We start from the raw sequence: 20,138 nt of genomic DNA on the forward strand, positions 1-20,138 counted from the left end.
GTCTCAGCCTGAAATTCTCCCTCTGCAATGGGTTCGAGACAGCTTGTTTCAGAAAACCGGGCTGGTCACCTTCCCACTGGTCCTCTGTTTCTTAGAAGAGTAGCCCCACAACTCAGCCTCTCCTGGCCCCCGCCTTACCAAGCACCAGATATTCGCTATTCCCAGACGTGGACCTTCATTTCAGAGCCTTGTACCCTGTGCCACGGACCCCAGACACTCCTTTAGGTTCTTCCTACCACCTGCCTGTCCAGAGTTTGCCTGTCTTCCTCTTCCAGGAAGCATTCCCTGACCACCTTATTCTCTCTGCCTGTGACTATGATTCCTCCACTACCCAAGCCACTCATTTTGATACTGATGATATATTTCTTCCTCTTTAAGCTTTTCGCATTTATATGTTTTCTTTCCACACTGAATCTTAGGTTTCTAAAAGACATCTTTCATTTCTCTTCCTTTTTTTTTTTTTTTTTTTTTGCGAGAGTCTTCTTGCTCTGTCACCCAGGCTGAAGTGCAGTGGCATAATTATGGCTCACTTGCAGCCTTGACCTTCTGGGCTCAAGTGATCCTCCTACCTCAGCCTCCTGAGTAGCTGGGACTACAGGCATCCACCACTATCCCAGCTCATTTTTCTTTTGTTTTTTAGACATGGGGTCTCATTATGTTGCCAGGGCTGGTCTCAAACTCCCAAGTTCAAGCAATCCTCCTGCCTTGGCCTCGCAAAAAGCTGTGATTCATTTCTCTTACTTCTCCTGTGGTCTCTAGCAGGTGGACTTTTCAAAGCCCAAGAAAAATGCATATTGAACAAACAAAGCTTTCTGGAAGAGCAAGAAGAGGAAACTACCCCGTGTCAGGAACAAATGATTTGAGAGTGAAAAGAAAACTACTGCCTGCCCTCATGGTTACATTTTTTAGTGTCATAGGTTTTTCTTAACATTAAGTTTATGTCAGGAATCAAGACACAGTAAGAAATGGGTTCACTCCAGGATTCCAAATCATGAAAAAGGAAAGTTGTTTTTCTTAGACATCTGTCGTGGGATCTCACGAATAAAGCCATTTCAAAGAGGAGTCCCTGAATCTTCAGCTCTGAACATAGAAATGTTTGCCAACCATCAGGGTCCAGCTTGTCACCTGCCAGTCAGAGCCTTAGGGGTCTCTACAGGGAGTTTTGCGGGTGACCTTCGAGATGCATCCAGCTTGGCTTCAGGAGTTGCTAAATTGAAGTGATGTCTAGTTCTTAACTCGGACAAGACAGGGAAGCAGAATCCGGTGGGTTTGCTGGGCAGCAGGCTCGCGTGCAGGCGGCTGTGGTCGTCTCCTGGTTGCTGCTGCTGGGTAGACCCAGAGAGGAATTGGTGGGTGGTGGCGAAATCTCACCTCCAGGCGAGAATCGAATCCTGACAGCCCGCAGGTGTGGTGGGGAGTGGCTTCATCGTCATGGGTTCTATGTGGCTCTTCAGGTTGTAAGGAAGGCGGCCTGTGCCACTTTCTACTCGAGATGAAGTTTCCAGTAAAGGTGTCTGGCTCATGGGAAACAGACGGAAGCAAGGACATGTTCTGACTTCTTTCTCTGGTGCTTGATTCCTTTTCCGAGAGCCTAGGAGGGCCACCCAGGCTGGGTGAGCAGATGTGTCCCCGTGGCCCTGGGCCACCCCATCCTGTAATCCACAGTGCAGACATCAGCAGCTCTCTCCGCTGCCTGGTCCTTGGCCTCCACCCACCCTTGCTGGTGTCCCTTTTGTATCCAGGCTCCTTAGTGGGAACTGTCCCCAGGGTGCTGTCCTTGGCCTGTGCTGTCTTCACACAGTCTCTTCTGGCCACTTCCAGTCCCTCAACCACAACTGGTCATCCAGATCGCTCCTTATGGGGGCTCCACCCATCCTCACATTCCTCACTGCTGAAGAAATTCCTATCTTAGCCAATCCAGCACTCCTCACCTGGCTTATTTCCATCGGTAGCACCACCATTTCCAAGTCATTTAGGCCTGAAACCTCAAAGCCACTGCAACCTCCCTCATCTCCCTGGTTCGGTCATCAAATCCTGATCTCCAACCCCACTATTTCCTGCACTTGCTCCCTACTTTCCCGTCCTAGGACTCCCTTCTAACTCAACCTTCACCGATTACTCCTGGAAGTATTCTATTAGCTCTATTTCTTCCTGATGTTCCTATCCCCTGTTCATACACACACACTCACATTGCACACGCTACACATACACACTGCACACATACATGATATACACACATATACCTTCATGCACACACATATATAAACATACACACCATACATATGCAAGCACATAATGCCTATATACATATGCACGTTTTGCACACTTGCACACACACGTGCGTACATGCACATGCAGATGCACATACACACACAAACACATGTACACCACGTGTGTGCACACATATACATGCACATGCACTAGGCACATACACATACATAGACACGCAAATCCATACACATTCATCTCATACCCCAAACAGTACATATTACCTCTGCCAAATTCATTTTTCCAGAGCAAAATCCAAACCCCATAGCCTGAAGTTCAGGGCCCTGATCTACTTCACTGGGACCACATCAGCCTCCAAGCTCCGCATGGTGCTCCAGCCACCTGCACCTCTGGCCACTCCCCAGCAAATCCCCCAGATCCTTCTTCCCTGTCTGCTCTTCGTGTGCCCCAGTTTTAGCAGCACAGAGTTCTACATTCTGTGAGGATGAGGACGAGCGTTGTTTCATCTTTTGTCCTCCAAAGAGATGACAACGCACAGTACCTTGCAACAAACATCTGTCGATAAATGAATTCCCTTCCCAGGAGGATCCGGGGTGGGACTCAGGTCGGGGTGATTGCCGAACCTCACGTCGTTGGCAGTCTGGATTCTCTTGCCATGCAGCCGCTCCAGCTCAGAGGGCCCCCAGGTCAGGTACTGGAGTAACAGACGTGGGAAGAGTGTGGCCTGGCTGAGCGCCATGGGACTCGGGGAACTTACATGGAATTAACATATTCTGCTTGCAGTCAGAGCCTGGCAACAGCCTAACTAGTAACTCTAGGTGACTAGTAAGGGCATAGGATATTGCTTAGCATGTAGTATGTCTCTAAATGAAAGCTGGTCCTATTGAATCTCGCCGCAGTCTGTCTCCATGTCATGTGCCCTCTGCTGTTCCCTAGGCACTGGGACGCTGCACTGACCGCTCTGCAGAAGGAACAGGAGGCTCCCCACCGAGGCTGGCTGCAGCTGCAGGAGGCCGACCTGTCGGCCCTTCGACTCCTGGAGGCCCTGCTGCAGGCTGGGCCCCACCTGCTGCTTCAGACATATGTTTTTCTAGCCTCAGACTTCACAGATATTGTGCCAGGTGAGTAACTTTCACCACAGAGCACAGACCTGAGAACAACTCAGGCCCCAGCAATATTTGTGTCCAGCTCCCACTCATTTCAGGCCATTTACATTCTCATTATGTCTCTCCCTGTTTCTCTCAGTTGCTTCTTGTTTCCCTCTGCCTCTCCCTCCTGCTATCCCCTTTTCTCCCCTCCTCTTCCCCACCTTCTCTCCCTTCCCACCTCTCCTCTTCCATCTTCATCTCTCCCTTCCTCTTTGCTGAGTGTCCACAATTGCATATGCATAAATTAAATGCTTCACATATATGCCTGCACTGTCCTTCCATCCATCTTTATCAAAGGGCCTGACACCATTTGATGTTTTGGTTCTTTTATCAAACCTCCTTCATATGGATAAAACAGCAAAGTACATTTGCGGTGGAACCATGTTCAGAGCCTTGTAGAATCAACTTTGTTACATACAGAGGACTTAGAGGATAAGGAGCTGAGACGTTTTTCTTAAGCGGCATACAAAGAAAGAGTCCAGCCCATTTGCTGGGAAGAGCATTTAGTACACTGGGCAGTGGAAATATTTCCTGCATATCCGCGTTTCTTCCTGAATATAAACATGTGGATTTGGGCATAGAGTTGTTATGTTACCTACTGGTCAAATTGGTGGGTTAGTGATACTCTCTGTGCAGCCAGGCTTTAACAAGAGGTTACACATCCCATTAAAGAAATGACATGAGTGAATCTTCACAAGGTACTGTTACTTCGGAAGCTTCAGAGCATACCACATCTTTCTGCTTCCCTTGCAGGGGTGAGCACCCTGTTCTCCTGGTCCTCACTCTCCTGGGCACTGGTGTCCTACACTCGCTTCATGGGCTTCATGAAGCCAGGCCACCTGGCCATGCCATGGGCCGCCCTCTTCTGCCAGCAGCTCTGGAGGATGGGCATGTTGGGAACCCGCGTGCTGAGTCTGGTTCTGTTCTACAAAGCCTACCACTTTTGGGTTTTCGTGGTTGCAGGTGAGCTGAGCTAATAATCTGGTCATCTGTTGCTGCATAACCAACCAACCCAGAAATGAAGGTCTCGAGAATAACCACTTATGATCCTCCATCCCAGGCCTGCAGGCTGACTGGGCTCTCTGCTGAATGGATCTTGCTTGGGGTGCCTCAGAGATGGCAATGGGGTAGCAGGTATTCAGATTCATAAAGAGCCTTGACAGGAATTAGCAGCTGAGAATTCCAATGGCGAGGAACTGGAAACTGCTAGTCTTCTGTAAAAACAGGCTCAGAACTGGCTCAGCATTGCTTCTGCTGTATTCTGCCAGTCAAAGCAAGCACAGCCAGCCCAGATTCAAGAGCATGGAGGACTAGACTGCAGCTCCCGATGAGTACACATCCAGAGCAGGAAGGAACACGTACTGACTCTCTTGGGAGATACTCTGCCATAGCTTAGACGTCCCAGCCCTCAACACTCCCAGCTAAATCTGGAGCAGAGAACTTCTCGGGAGACTGTTCTGTGTTACAGGCCAAAATCTTTTATGTAGAAAAACTGTCACTGAAACAGGAGGGAGGTACAAGGTCCCACCTGCCTCACCTGATATAAAAATATACAGTATATATGTGATACTGCACATAGATTCCAAAAGTGCACAATTTCCTTTGAATGCTGAATCTTGGACATCTCCTCTGTTGCAAATAGGACAGCTCCACTAAATCCAAGCCCTCCCTCCTCCCTCAGTCTAGGCACAGGCAATATAAATGGCAAGGACAGAGAGTCTATCTGGCTCTGGAGACTCCCTGAATAGGGCCTGTGTGTCCCTGCCAAGGAGAGCTGTCATCTCTGGTCATCAGTGAATATACTCTGCAAGAAGGAACAGTGTACTCTTGTTTTAAGAGAATTAGAGACATTAAGAAATATTTGCCCCTTGGGCCTAGAGCAAACATTAAATACAGTTATTGGCAAAAAAGATATTTCTTTGAAAAAAAACTGTGCTTCTAAAGAGAGATCAGCTATTTTGTTATTCTTTTTAAAAAAATTCAGCTTGAAATCCAAAAGGATTTATTCGTCTTAAAATATGGGAATAAAAATTAAAGCTGCACCACATAGGGTTCTTTCCTTTGGATGTGGAGGTTTTTAGCTCTTGTAACAATTTTAAAATAATTGGCAGTCAGTTTTATAACTGCCTCTTTAAACACTTTCTGGAATAAAAAAGGCATAGGTATACAATATTTGGCACGTGTTATTGAAGCTAGTCTTTCTTTTGCCATTTTCAAATTAGGTCAGATACACTTTATAAGGATAAAATGGGATAATACATGCAAAGATAAACTGTGTTGGTTTTGTGTCCCCCTCATATCTCTTCTGGGTTTTGATGTTTCTAGTCAAATGTGGTCGGAGAGGCTTCCAGCCCCTGGTCTCTGTGTCCTTTCCTGTCCCACCATCTCCCTGCGTGGACCCTGACGTCTGCACCCGGCTTCTCTGCAGGTGCCCACTGGCTGGTGATGACATTCTGGCTTGTTGCCCAGCAGAGTGACATCATCGACAGCACCTGCCACTGGAGGCTGTTCAACCTGCTTGTGGGGGCAGTGTACATCCTCTGCTACCTCAGCTTCTGGGACAGCCCTTCTAGAAATAGGATGGTCACATTCTACATGGCAAGTGGCACTTTTCTTTATCCTAATTTTTACAGCATATACAGCAAGGGGGGTGTATGTGAGTGTGTGTGGGGTGTGTGTGTGTGTGTGTGTGCACCAATGCACACCTATCTCTTGTAAAGGAATAGCTTAGTTTAAGAAAAATTCTTAAGGAAATTATAGTCTTGAACAGAGATGACAGGCTTTGAAAATGGTAACCCGACCCGCAGTTGTGGCCCTGCATTCAATGTGGCAACAACTGAGGCATATTTGGTGATGTCTTCTCTACATCAGCCCACCTGCTGAATATCATTACAATTCAACTGTATTATATCATATACTCAATGTCTTTGTTAATCAACTACATTTTTATCAGTGGTTTATGATTAAGATCCAGGCATGGCCCTAGATAGTATCAGAAACACAAAAGTGGCCTAATTCTTCTTCAGATTGCTTTGAGTCTAGTAGAGATTTCTTCCTATTTAAAAAAAATTATATTTGGTAAGTAAGTAGGCACCCAAATAACCAAAATCAGACAGAATGTGGCTAGATGCCAGGAGAGAAAAAAATGTCTGGGACTCATAGGAGTAGCTGCCAGCATCACCTCTCATCGGGATGACCACAGACACTTTTGGCTGGACCGTGGAGGTTGAGCTGGATTATAAAAGACAAATGAGAGAAAATACAACGACGTTGGCGGGGGCATGGGTTTTAGAGTCAGAAAAACATTCACTGGAGCCCAGCTCTGCTGACTGCTACCACCAGCTGGCTTCAGCCAAGAATTTCAACTGTCTGAACCTACTTTTTCATGCACACACTAGGAATAAGTCACCCCCCTCTCAGTGTTCCTGTGAAGATTAAATAAGATCTACATACTTTTCAGGGTTCCTATAAAGACCAAATAAAATAATATACATAAGTAGCTGGCACAAAACAACCCATAAATTGTAGCCATTATTAATATGAAAATGTGAGAGTTTTGTGGGAGGAGTCAGGCATTCCAGGGTAGAGACCTGGGTGAAGGTAAAGGCAGGATGCAGCTCCTGTCCAAGAAAGGGGAGCGTCCTAGACACCTGCTGATTTTAGGACCCATATGGCACAGTGACCCCATAGGCTATGGCGTAAGTCAGAGCTCACAGGACTTGCGATGTTGGACACATCACTGAGCCTCACCAACCTCAGCGTCCACATCTGAACGCCGAGCATAATAATAGCATGCATGTTGTAGATAGGTTCACGTGTGGCAGGGCCCAGGTCATGCATAAGCAGCCTCCCAATCAACATGATCCCCAAGTGAACAAAGTGGAATATTGATTTTCTCATCCAATTTGCTGAAGTGGCTTATTCATAGATGGACACCCCGTCTGCCAATGCCCAGATAAGCAGGAGCTCAATAAGGAGGAGTTTGACACCTGCCACCTTGTTTGCTTGCATTTGTCACACTCACACCTCAGTTGCCGTGTCATCTCCCAGGAGTTTGAGGGGTATTAGAGAAGGAAAGAAAGCAAATCCTTCGTTCTTCCCAGCTATCTCATACAGTCACTAGATCACTGAGTCAAGAGTGATTAAATAGGAAAAGCAGAAGTCAGACACCATTACATTTGGAGTGAGATCTACCACAGTGGGACGAGTGTCCTTATCTCTCTCCCTGTGAACAGACCCATCCAGGCCGGGCAGTCGTAGCCCAGGGGCTTGGATGCCTGCAGCATGTGATGGGGAACATGGGCTTTCGGCCTTGGTGCCCAACCAGCTAGGGCTTGATGCCAGGATCTTTCAGTTCTGAACTGTATGAGAGTCATCGGAGCTCCCCCGCCCCCACACCCAGTTTTTGCATCTCTGAAATGGTTGTTGCTAGGATTGACAAGGTGGTGGATAGAAAGCCAAGAGCCTGGTGCCTGGCACAGGTAGATAGATGTAGATGCTCTGAAAGATAAATAAATAATTCATAATAAATGAAACAGACATCGGGGCAAGAAAGGAGAGAAAGAAGGAAAGAAGGAAGGAAGGAAGGAAGGAAGGAAGGAAGGAAGGAAGGAAGGAAGGAAGGAAAGGAAAGGAAGGTAGGGAAGAGGAAGGAAGTGGAGGGTAAAGATAGCCAATATCACCATAAAGAGGTGAAATAACACATAACTCCCAGGATAACCTATTAAACTACTGACATTTCAAGAGTGCCTGTCAGTCACATTCTAAGGTGGGGCTGCAACCATGAAACTGAGGAAAAGGCGGAGATGACAGGTGGGCATGCTCGCCTCACACTGCACCATGCACACTGCCCAGACCTGAGTCTGGGCCCCTTCCTGTGCCAAGCAGTGCTGGGCAGCCCTGGCTCCGTGGCATGGGCCATTCAGAGTGCGAGGCAGCCTCTCCCACTGTCCTCAACACCCCCAGCTAATCTCCATTGATCCAATGTGCCTGAGTGGCCAGCACCTGAAGCCAGGGCCTCTGGGCAGGTTAGCGATGCCCAGACTGTGATCTTGGAAGCCTGGGGCCACAGTGCAGTGGACGCACTGGGGGCGCCACTCCCTGAGATGTGCACCCTGCTGGCACAGACCTGTGCTGCCATCCGAAAGCATTACCTTCTGCAGAGGGTGCCGGGACCCACGCAGCCCCAGCCTTCGAGAGAGCAGCTCACACAGGAAAGAGGCTGCCAGACCCCAGGTCCTGGGTGGGCCCCGCAAGAAGCTGAAATTCCTGTCTGGAAGCCCCAGCCTTGGGCAGCACAGCCCAGGGCGAACCCAAGCATCACCCACCTATGTTGAGCCTATTCCTGGGCCACTGGAGAGTGTACCACCCCCACATCCCTTCAAGTAGGAACATAAGGTGTTTTGTTTTTGCTTTTGTTTTTCTGAGACAGAGCTCGCCCTGTTGCCCAGGCTGGAATGCAGCAGTGCCATCACGGCTCACTGCAGCCTCGACCTTCTAGGCTCAAGTGATCCTCCCACCTCAGCCTTCCGAGTCACTGGGATCACGGGTGCATACCACCATACCTGGTTAATTTTTATACTTTCTCGTAGGGCCCTTAACCAACAGGCCACCGCCTGGCAGGGGTTCAGAGGTTTCTGCTGGAAGGATCTGGCAGGGGCTGGGGGCTGGGAGCCTCCAGTGCAGCTGGGCCTCAGCCCTGCTGGTTGTCAGTGGCACTCAGGGCGGCTTTTCTAAAGTGGAGATTCCCAGACTCACCCTCAGAGATTCTGGCTCGGTAGGTCTGAGTGCGACCTGGGAATCCGTGTCTGGAGACAGCCGCAGGTGACACTATGACCGGCCTAGCTCAGGAGCTACTCACCTGTCCTCACCTCCTGCTCAGAGGCGGAAGCCTGCCTCTCGATCACTTCTGAATGTAATAGAAGACCCGGTCTCACTTCTTTCACCCATCATGGGTTTATTCACATCAGCACACATTCAGCTTCCTCCTGTGCTGAAAATGGAGTTAGACACCACAGTGTGAGAGGGCCATGTCTCAGTGGCCACAAAGACATAGGCAAATCCATGCAGCCACTGTGATCAAAGCAGTGACGCTATCAAAACCCTACAGGACACGAGAGGCAGAGCCTGGGAAAGTCAGGGAAGGGATTACAGAGGGGACCTTTACGAGGTGGTGTGTGCTGAGCAAGGTTCACCTGAAGAAAAGGTGTGGAGGGCGCTAGGACATTTCAGGCAAAGCTGCAGAAGTAACGGAGAGACCCTGGAGTGTCTGGAGATCCACAGGAAAGTGAGTGCGCGCAGCATCAGAGGGAAAAAATGCCCTGCCCTAGTTAAAAGCAATGAAAACAGGTTGCACGGAGTCTATCGCCGTAGGGAAGAGCCCTGCATGAACTGAATCCACCTTCAAGTTGTGCAGAGGTGACAGGGCTTAAAAGGGAGAAAAAGGGAGGAAGGAGGAGGAACATCCAGGGGCTTGGGCAGAGACAGGGAAGTGGAAATTTACAAAAGGCAGGAAAGTGGGATCGTAAATGTGAGTGTGCCATCTGCGTTTGTTCATTGGCGCTTGTCACTTGTTGGGGGCAGAAACAAATTTCTCATTTCTTTATGACAGGAGGCAGGAGTCAGTCCTGTTAGAGCAATGCACCCACCAGGCTTGGAGTTTGTATTTAAACAGATGGCTCTTGGGTCCTTGAGGAGACAGTTCTGGGTAATAGAAGATGTATATCTCAGAGCACAGCAGAATGATTTGCAATTGCAAGCTTTCTAAAGTAACTGCTCGGAAAAGAAGTCCAGGGTCCTATCCGCCCATCACCAAGTTTTGGCTGGAATAAACAGTACATTCTCCTGGCAGCATTGCGCCTTCTGAGGCAGGATCTTAAAGGAGACTGAGGTCAGCATTGTAGGGGTGAGGCCTTGAGCTCCTGGAAACTCGGTCAGTGTTTGTTCCAGTCTCTCTGTGTAGGGAGGTGAGGGGAATCATATGTGCTCTCTCTGGAGTTCTCGTTGGCCAGGGTTGAAGACTCATGGAAAAGAAGGCTCAGAGAAGCCTGACTAGAGTTTGGTTGAGGAAAGACTGTTTGTCAGTGGAATGTCATTTGGGGAGGGCATGGTGGAAGATGACCCTAGAAAGGAAAATTTGGGCTAAGTGGCAAACAGGACCATCTGCTCTGTTGAGTAGTAGGGACTGGATCCTGAAGTTAAGGTAGGGCTGTTTCAAGGTGCCTCGGGGAGGAATGGCAAGCTGTAATCTCTGAGTGAAGTGGGTCGCCCCGACATTGGTGTGAAGGAGAGATTTCAGAAAGAGAATGAAGATAAGGGTTGCCAAGACAGGAGGCATGGGGCCAGAACCACGAAAATGGCGGGAAAGACAGGAGGCAGGTGATGGAGTTGGGACAAACTTAAGAATCTGAACCACCAGAACCACACAGCTGAGGAGTGGGGAGAGAAAGGCGCCTTCTGTACTGGCTGGTGGCCAAGGCACTTAGTACAGAAACCCTGCCCATTGCACCCAGAGGGACTGGGAGAATGGACATTCGTAGGATTATGAAGCAGCTCCTCATGATTTTTTTCTTTACTTCTCTCCTTGTTTGAATTTTTGAGAGTGAAAAATGAAGCCAATGAATAGCCATGGCAAATCTTTTGAAGAGTTTTAGCAAATCAGCATATAATTTAAGTGTTATTTTAAAATAAATAACATACACAGTATTTAAATATATCGTCTTTGAATTATGTTGAGTTCGTTTACTTATTTTAATGAAGACGCATATTTTTATATTTAAAAATTGGAAAGCAAAGTTAATAAGCCGACCCAGATGGGCGTACAAAGACCCTTCTGGATCATCTGCCATTTTGACCAGCTGTAGCCACGGGGCCAGGCTCCTTTGTCAGCCTGCGAGCTCCCGTCTCCAGCTGCCACCTGGTGGCCGCAAAGCAATTATTTTAAGGAAACAAAATCCTAAAGTTCTTTGAAAGTTTGTGGCCCTAGCTCCCTGGAATTCAGTGGCATCATGAGCTGTGTAGCTGTCTTTAAATATAACACTAATGCGTGCCTGCAGTTAGCATGAGGATGGAGAAATATGCAAAGCAGAAAATAAAAGTTTCCTCTCAGCCCAGACTGACTCTCTAAAGGCAGCCCCACAGCCATTTGAGGGATGCCCTTACATTTCCTGGGCCTTTATGATTCTGCAGACACTTTAATGAGCCACCATTTGCCAGAGAAGGTCTCAGTGGGACATAGCCCTGCTCCTGGATAGGCCCCAGCAGCCTGGAGTCTCCAGTGGGCACTCAGGATGGAGGGAAGGGGGAGCCGCTGCAGACGCACGGGACGGGGTGGTCCCTGAGCAGTGTGCACCTGACCAGGTGTGGTGCCCTCCCTGGGTCCCGCAGGTCATGCTGTTGGAGAACGTCATCCTGTTGCTGTTGGCCACTGACTTTCTCCAGGGGGCGTCATGGACCAGCCTGCAGACCATAGCTGCGGTCCTGTCTGGATTTCTGATTGGTGAGTCCCAATGTCACCTTCTTATCTGCATCCCCTCCCCAGTCAACTTTCTTTTTTTTTTTACAATGGGCTCAAAGGGCAGGAAACTGAGTTCAGACGTGGTTAACTGGAGACCAAGGAACCAGGCTCACTGCGCTGTGGGTGACAGAGCCGTCCCCATCAGAGCATGAGATATTAAGCTCAGCCTCATCTGCCTTGCTTGACTCTGCTCCGAACCTCACGCAAAGCTGGGGCTGTCCCTCTCTACCCCAAAGCCCCTGTCCTCCCCGGAGCTTCCTGCAGGGTTGAGGACGTGCCTTCCCTCTCCCCTCCCACCTAGGGGAACTCCTCGGATCTTCCTGACATGGCACCCCCTGCAGCCCATAGGCAAGCGCCCTGGGAAGCGGGTGCTCTAGCAGTGGAGGAGAGGACGGTGAGGCACAGAGGAGGCTGAGTCCCCGAAAGAGCCGATGGTTTGTAACAGATAGAGCTGAGATTCAAGCCCAGCTCCAATGCAGGCCTCAGCACAGGCCTGGCACTGTCATCAGCAGTGTTTTATGAACGCATGGCCCCAAGGTCTGTGTCGTGCCCACAGTGATGACCTCGCTTCCCAGATTGGCATGAGTTCTGCAGGGATTCCGCCCCCCACTTGAAAGGTGCGGACACCAGCCTCCTCTCCCAGCACAGCAGGTTTCCACCACTGTCATTCTCAGGCCTGCGGTGGGACCATCAAGGCCAACATCTGCACATCTCATGTGGGGCCTCATGCTTCTGCAACATGGGCCAGGACAGAGATTCCCCAGTCCTCTGCAACAACTCCTGCCCTCACTCCAAAGCCTGCTCTCTGTCACCCACACTCTGAAGAGGTGCCTGGAAGTGGCCTCAGGTTCTTTTCTTGCTTACAGCAGCTGGGGGTTGGACATGGCCTGTGTGAGTGGCCTGGACCTGGGAAAGGAATGACCTGGACACAAAGCACTTAGTGAGATGCAGGGGCTGTTCACGGGTCAGAGAAATGTCATACACTGTGGCCTTGTAACAAGCATTTGAGAGCCACAGACCACCCTGGGTTTCAGCTCTGTCCTTCTTCATGAGACGTCACGGGTCCTCACTTCTTCCAGCCTCAGGTAGTTGAGACAACCCCCTCTTTTTCAAATCAAACTTTTTAGATAATTGTAGTTTTAAGAAAGAATACAGAGCTCCCTGTACCCATTACTGGGTTTTCCCCCAGTGGTAACATCTCGCAAAACAGTGGCACAACATCACAGCCAGGATCTCCACGTAGTATGTCAAGGTGCAGGCAGAACCCTTCCATCACCACGAGGACCCTTCATGTGGCCCCCTTCCTCTCGCCCCTGCCACCTCCTTCCCTCCTGACAACCATTCTTCTGTTCTCTGTTTCTGTTATTCTGTCACTTGGAGAATGCTTTATGAAAGTACCACACAGTGTGTGCACCCTGGGGATTGGTCTTGTTCACTTGGCAGAGCTCTCCCGAGAGCCTCCCGGGTTGCTGTGTGTCAGCAGCTCCTTGCTTTTTATGGCTGAGTCGCATCCCATGGTTTGGACGGACCACAGCTTGTTTCATCATCGACCCGTGGACAGGCATCTGGTTCATCCTTTTCAGAATAATCATTTGAATAGCAGAGCATTGATTTCTAAGCTGTGTGTGTGGATAAATGGCCTATGGGAAACCGAGGACTTCGGGCTGCCCAGGTGAGAAGCACCACTCTCGCCACATTGCATCGTGAGCTGGGTGTTCCTGGCACATTCCAAGCAATCCTCCCGTCAGGGAGGGGCCGTGTGACACTTGGAATGAAGGGCCCTTGCCAGCCGGGAGGTCTAACAGCTCATCTAGATTTTCCAGTTCACGGGAGGTATAGCTGAGTCCTGAGGGTACAGTGTGCTGGGAGGGAAAAATGTCCCCTCATCTACTTTCTGGATTTTAACACTGATTCAAAAAAGATGTCCCACACCACTCCGAAAACCTGTCACACTCCTGGGAGTGGATGCCTGGTTTCCTTCCCATTCCACTCCACTGAGAAGACGTGTTCATGGCCAGTATGCTAGCCCACGGCACAGCAGGAGGGAAGTGAGCGGGGAGCCCATAGCCACAGGCAGCACCCAGCACCCAGGTGGCCGCCGGTTCACAGCCCCGTGCACCGCTCCTCCTCCGGCCTCTGATGGAGCTACCAATCCCCTGACTCCTAGGTGACCCTTGGGAATCCTCGGCAGGAAGATCGAACACAAATTATAGTCCAAGGAGCACAAGGTTGCATCCAGGCTCCTCCCCTTTTCCTTCCATCCTGGGACCAATATTCATTGAGTACCAACTGCATGCCAGCCTGGGGATGCCACCAAGAACCCCCATACCACATGGCCTCTGGAAAGTCTGTGTTCACTGAATAAGTGTACCCAGGACTTCTGTGATCAGGGGTCTTTGTTCATCTTTCCTGGCCTTGGGTGGCTGCTTGTAAAAGAAGAGTGACAATATGTCCCTCACCGGGCAGTTGTGAGAATTCAAAACAGTGCAGAAATTGGCTGAGCAGGGCCTACTGCAGAGGTTGCACTGAACATGGAGAAAGCCCACCTCCCTTTCCCAGCTTTGAGCCTGGCCACTAACCAGCTGCTTGATCCGGGTCTCCCAGTCCCCCAAGACACAAGAGAGGATTTGGGGGTGGGGGTGTCCTTCAGGGGGTCTTTCTAGCTCCGTCATGCTGCAATCTCCTGTCCTTCTCAGACATTACTTCAGGTTTTGTGCTGTTTATAATGAGCACCCTGAAACCAGGCACTTTATCCAGTACAACAGGAAACTGGAAATAACGTGGGAGGCTTACTGGAATGCTCTGTTAAAGAAATTATTGCAGCAGTCAACACTTCTGATCAAAATAAATTAAACTGACAACAATGTGATTAAGATGTTTATGCACAAAGGAAGTGTCGTTGTTGTTCATGGAAATTCCTTGATATGGGGTTTTTGATGAATCTGATTAACGTCTGTTTAGGTCTGACTTGTTTTTGAGGTTATTTCTTATGCCCTCCCTTCCCCCAGCTTTGTAACCCATCAACTACTGTATTGACCGTCGAATTTGCAGCGTATGGTCCAGTTACTTGAAAGTAGAATGCTTATTTCTACCAAACATTTTGTACATGTGTGTACACACACACACATGCATGAATGCACACTCACATGCACACACATGTAGATGACTGAACTGGAGCTGCCCTCAAGACAAAAGCATAGAATCAATCGGATTTAAGCCTTGTTATTCATGTTTAAGTTTAGAAACATTTACAGCTTGTAGAAGCTGGAACCTACTTAAATTCCCCCTTAATATCCAGTTCTGAGGCTCCAACAAGAGTCATATTTTGGATCCCAAATTATCTTACTCTACACAAAAGGGCCAGAACCTGAAACTGCACACCACAGGGAGGATGCAGACTTCAAAGAACATAACCTTGTGGTTTTTTTGTTCTTTTTCAGGCAGTGTCTCACTGGTAATTTATTACAGCCTGCTGCATCCAAAATCCACAGACATCTGGCAGGGCTGCCTAAGGAAGTCCTGTGGCATTGCAGGATGTGATAAAACAGAGAGAAGAGCTTCTCCCAGGGCCGCGGCTCTAGCTGGGAAGAGAACCGAGAGCTCAGGCTCATGCCAAGGGGCAAGTTATGAGCTAACCATTTTAGGGAAGCCCCCTACCCCTGAGCAGGTCCCCCCAGAGGCTGGACTGGGGACCCAGGTTGCTGTGGAAGACTCTTTCCTCCGTCATCACCACTGGCTGTGGGTGAAACTTGCCCTAAAAACAGGAAATGTGTCTAAGATCAATGCCGCCTTTGGAGATGACAGTCCTGTCTATTGTCTACCTGCATGGGGGTTGACTCAACAGGACGACCTGCAGAGGAAGGCCCTGTCTGCCCAGCAAGAGCTCCCATCCTCATCCCGTGACCCCTCAACCTTAGAGAGTGGCTCTGCATTTGAAGGTGTCCCTAAAGCAGAGGCCGACCCATTGGAAACCTCAAGTTACGTATCTTTTGCCAGCAATCAGCAGGATGAGGCACCTACCCAGAACCCAGCAGCCACGCAGGGGGAGGGCACCCCAAAGGAAGGAGCCGATGCTGTTTCTGGGACACAGGGGAAGGGGACAGGTGGGCAGCAGAGAGGAGGGGAAGGACAGCAGAATTCCACGTTGTACTTCAGTGCCACTGAAGAAGTGGCCACATCCTCACAACAAGAAGGCAGCCCAGCTACTCTGCAAACGGCCCACTCTGGAAGCAGGCTGGGAAAGAGCAGCCCTGCCCAGCCTGCATCACCCCACCCAGTGGGCTTGGCACCCTTCCCCGTCACCATGGCTGACATTAGCCCCATCCTAGGCACAGGCCCATGCAGAGGCTTCTGCCCCAGTGCAGGCTTCCCTGGAAGAACCCTCAGTATCTCAGAGCTGGAGGAGCCGCAGGAGCCCACAAGGGACCTAAGTCACCATGCAGCTGTTCGTGTGTGGATGTCATTGCCACAGGTGAGGACTGCCCATGAGCCCTGCCTCACGTCCACCCCTAAGTCTGAGTCTATCCAAACAGACTGCAGCTACAGGGAACAGATGAAGCAAGAGCCGAGTTTTTTCATCTGACCACAGTCATGGTGGGACAAGACAACAGGCTGACAAACCAAGCTGGTCATTTGGTGCAGTGAGAAGAGAAATCCCACTTCTGACACCTGTGTCCTTGGGCACATCACTGTCACCTCTAAATCTCCATCTGCATCCCTGAAAAATGAGGAAACAGGGCTGGATGATTTCGCAGGTCCAATGTAAACATCACAGACCCCACACATGCATAGGAGAGACTCGAACACACTTTAGAGGAGGAGAAAGAGATTCCAGTCAAAATTGTCTGCTGCCTTTTTTTTTTTTTTTTTTTTTTTTTTTTTTTTTTTAAGACGGAGTCTCGCTCTGTCGCCCAGGCTGGAGTGCAGTGGCGCAATCTCGGCTCACTGCAAGCTCCGCCTCCCGGGTTCACGCCATTCTCCTGCCTCAGCCTCTCCGAGTAGCTGGGACTACAGGCGCCCGCCACCACGCCCGGCTAATTTTTTGTATTTTTAGTAGAGACGGGGTTTTACCGTGGTCTCGATCTCCTGACCTCGTGATCCGCCCGCCTCGGCCTCCCAAAGTGCTGGGATTACAAGCGTGAGCCACCGCGCCCGGCCGTCTGCTGCCTTTTATGAGCTATAAGTTCCCTTATTTTATCTTTTTGCTGTGGCTTCTAGGAAACACAAAGGTAAAACCCAGATTCCTATTTTATTTGAGGTTCTTTTTACAATTAGCTTTGCCTCACACTTAGTGGTTATGAATCTCATTTTAATATATTCTAACTGCATTATGTTATGAAATCTCCTGGTAAGATATTTTGAATCCTTTCTGGGAGTAGATAAGGCCTGTGTGCTTGTAATAACTAACGTAACTGAAAGTGCAAATGTCATTCTAAGATTCCCATATCGTTTGGTTAGGGGACAATATTAGAGCCTTTAAGAAGGAAGGGTAGACTCACTTAGCTCCGCCTCACCCATGCTAAGGGCACATGCACACATTTTCTGCAATTCGCCCTCAGACCATCAGCATCTTCCTGGCCAGCCGCACAAATGTATTTTTCTGTGAAATGTGCAGCTCCCCTTCCTGCAGGATGGCCAGCCAGGAGTTCCCTTCCAGCTCCCACTGCTGCTTTCCACCCCATCTCCTTTGTCTCCAAGCCTTGTTCCCACTTCCATTCGATGTGAGACACTATCCATGATTTAAGCCCATCCAACAAGAAGGGAGCAAACTTCCATTCCTCTCGCACTCTGCTTCACTCTGACTCCTCCACTCTAAAGTGTTCTTTGTGGCTACGTATTTCCATCATTTCTTTAAGGCTTCCTTTGTAGCTGATTAAGGAAGTCCAGTCATAAACCGTCTCAAAGAGAAAGGCACACAGAGAGCTGGATGCAATTTAGGGATGGGATTTTTGTTTTGGTTTGGTTTGGTTTGTTTCATTTGTTTATCTGTTGAGACAGGGCCTCTCTGTCACCAAGGTGGAGTGCAGTGGCACGATCATGACTCACTGCAGCCTCAACCTCCAGGACTTAAGCAATCCTCTCGCCTCAGCCTCTCGAGTAGCTAGGACTACTGGCAGGTGGGCACCCTGCCCGGCTACATTTTTGTATTTTTTGTAGAGACACGTACTTGCCACGTTGCCCAGGCTGGTCTCCAACTCCTGAGCTCAAGCGATCTGCCCACCTCAGCATCCCAAACTGCTGGGATTACAGGCATGAGCCACCGTACCCAGCCAGAATGGGTAGTTTTTATTCTCTCCAAACACTTTTGGATTAGGGTACAATATTGGAGCTCTAAAAAGGAACAGTAGAACAACTTAGCTCAGCCTGACACGCACTAAGGGCACGATGCTGTTCGAGGCCCTGTGGACCAGCATGGGCTTCTCAAATGGCTTCCTCACTTCATGCCTCCAGAAAGCATATTGCCCGGTGATGAAAAGGATCAGAAAATACACATTATACTTATTAGAGAAGACTAATAAACGGACACTTCATTAAAAACTGCTTGCAGAGCACCTACCGAATGCTAGTCACTAGGATCACAGAGGTACACAGAAGAAATGTGACAGATGCCCACGGCGTCAGTGGGAGAAGCAGGTGAGAGCTTTATGGAGTCCCCTCTGAGACGGCTGCAGGAACCCACGGCAGGTCAGCTTAACAAGGACACGACTGTCATCTTCAGTGACCCGACACTCTTCTGTACAGGAGAGATTATGTTTTCTTCCTGCAGCTTCTTATGAGCCATGAGGAAACTCCTTAGGGCTCCAGACAGGATCTTTAAGACAGAGTTACCCAAAGGTGGACAAGGCTGTCCCTGGAGACGAGTGCATAAAGCCAGAACAGCCCCTTAGAGAAATGACTAAGAAGGAACCTCGAGGACTACAAGATGCAGCTGAAAGTGACTTTCCAGGTCCTGACCTGGAGCTTCAATGGCTGGACATGGGTAGCAAGGAGGCACAGCAGGTGGAGACATTAAGGTCTGTTCCAGGACTTTTTCCATTTTTTTTTTGGTAGAGATGGCGTTTCATCATTTTGACCAGGCTGGTCTCGAACTCCTCACGTCAGGTTATCCACCCACCTCAGCCTCACAATGTGCTGGGATTACAGTCATAAGTCACTGTGCCCATCCCATTTTCTACTATTGAGAAGAAGGGAAGAACCAGAGAAAGAAAACCAGTGCATTGAGAGAGACCTGAAGACAAGCATGTCGGCTCCCTGCTCTCATGCAGCCTCTGTGGGTTAGGTTTTGCAATTATCCACAATAACCAGCCTTGAGTATCCATGACGCTTCACCCCAGGAGATCTCATGCCTCTGCCTGTGGAAGGACACAGAGGACCTCAGTGGGGATGGAGGAAGGGCCTTCTCCTTGTCACCAGCTCCCAGGACTGAATACTCACTGCTGTCTTGGGGAGAAGGGACTGGGTGGTGCGTTGGACCTCACTAGCCCCCGCCTGGATCTATGTGGCTGGGCCCATGGAGCACGACCATGACATTTGGAGACAGCTGTGCTAATGCCCTTCAGACAAAGACCACCAGGAACCCCCTGTAACTGAACTAGTTGGGTTTATGACTCTTCTCAGCAAAGAAGCACTCACCCCATTGGGGACTGTGAGGCCGCTCAGTGAAAGGAGATTGGAAAGGACTTACAGGATTTGGCCTTTGCTGGGTGAATCTGGGGAGGGTCTAGGGAAGCCGGGTCTACTCAGGGTTGGGGGCAATGCTGTGACCCAGTATTGCTGTCAGTTGCATCTGTAGGGAGGGCCTCGAGCAAGCATAAAGCTGTCATGGGTAAAGAAGCAGTCATCACTCACTTAGTGGGAAAGGGGGGGCCTAGTGTTTTGTGGCTGCATGGTGACCTTTGGTCTTGCTATGTCACGGTCGCCAGTGGCCGCGTCAGAGGCTTCTCACAGGGGTGTCCTGTGAGAAGCTTTGTGGGCAACAGGAGAACACCAGGGCCGGCCTTAAGCATCAGATCAGGTCCCAGAGTTCGGGGACTGCTCTTTTCTTCATCGGATTAGTGGTGGTTTTGTAGATGTTTGGTAGCCTAAATATTATCTATTGGATCACAACCAAAACAGTAGCTTTTCCTGAGTCCCAGCGGCGGGTCACTCATCCTCCATCAATGTCTGGACCCGAGTTTGCATTTCAGCCCATCCCGTCCTTAGTGCAGAGCAGACCTCATGTAGACCGGCTGCATTTGTCCACAGCG

At 49.5% G+C, this 20,138-nt stretch overlaps 1 protein-coding gene across 1 annotated transcript in view; it reads left to right on the forward strand.

The window, feature by feature from the left end:
* Positions 1-16,704, forward strand: part of XKR5 (XK related 5) — a 23,579-nt gene extending 6,875 nt beyond the window's left edge. Inside the window, exons 3-7 of the mRNA XM_055289124.2 lie at positions 3,166-3,350; positions 4,131-4,340; positions 5,806-5,975; positions 11,763-11,874; positions 15,333-16,704. Of these exons, the coding sequence (XP_055145099.2) occupies positions 3,166-3,350; positions 4,131-4,340; positions 5,806-5,975; positions 11,763-11,874; positions 15,333-16,474 (1,819 nt within the window). The 3' untranslated portion in view covers positions 16,475-16,704. The remainder of the gene's footprint in view (positions 1-3,165; positions 3,351-4,130; positions 4,341-5,805; positions 5,976-11,762; positions 11,875-15,332) is intronic.
* Positions 16,705-20,138: the final 3,434 nt, after the last annotated feature.

Source organism: Symphalangus syndactylus, chromosome 1 (genome assembly GCF_028878055.3).
Source record: "Symphalangus syndactylus isolate Jambi chromosome 1, NHGRI_mSymSyn1-v2.1_pri, whole genome shotgun sequence".
Taxonomy (NCBI): Eukaryota; Metazoa; Chordata; class Mammalia; order Primates; family Hylobatidae; genus Symphalangus; species Symphalangus syndactylus.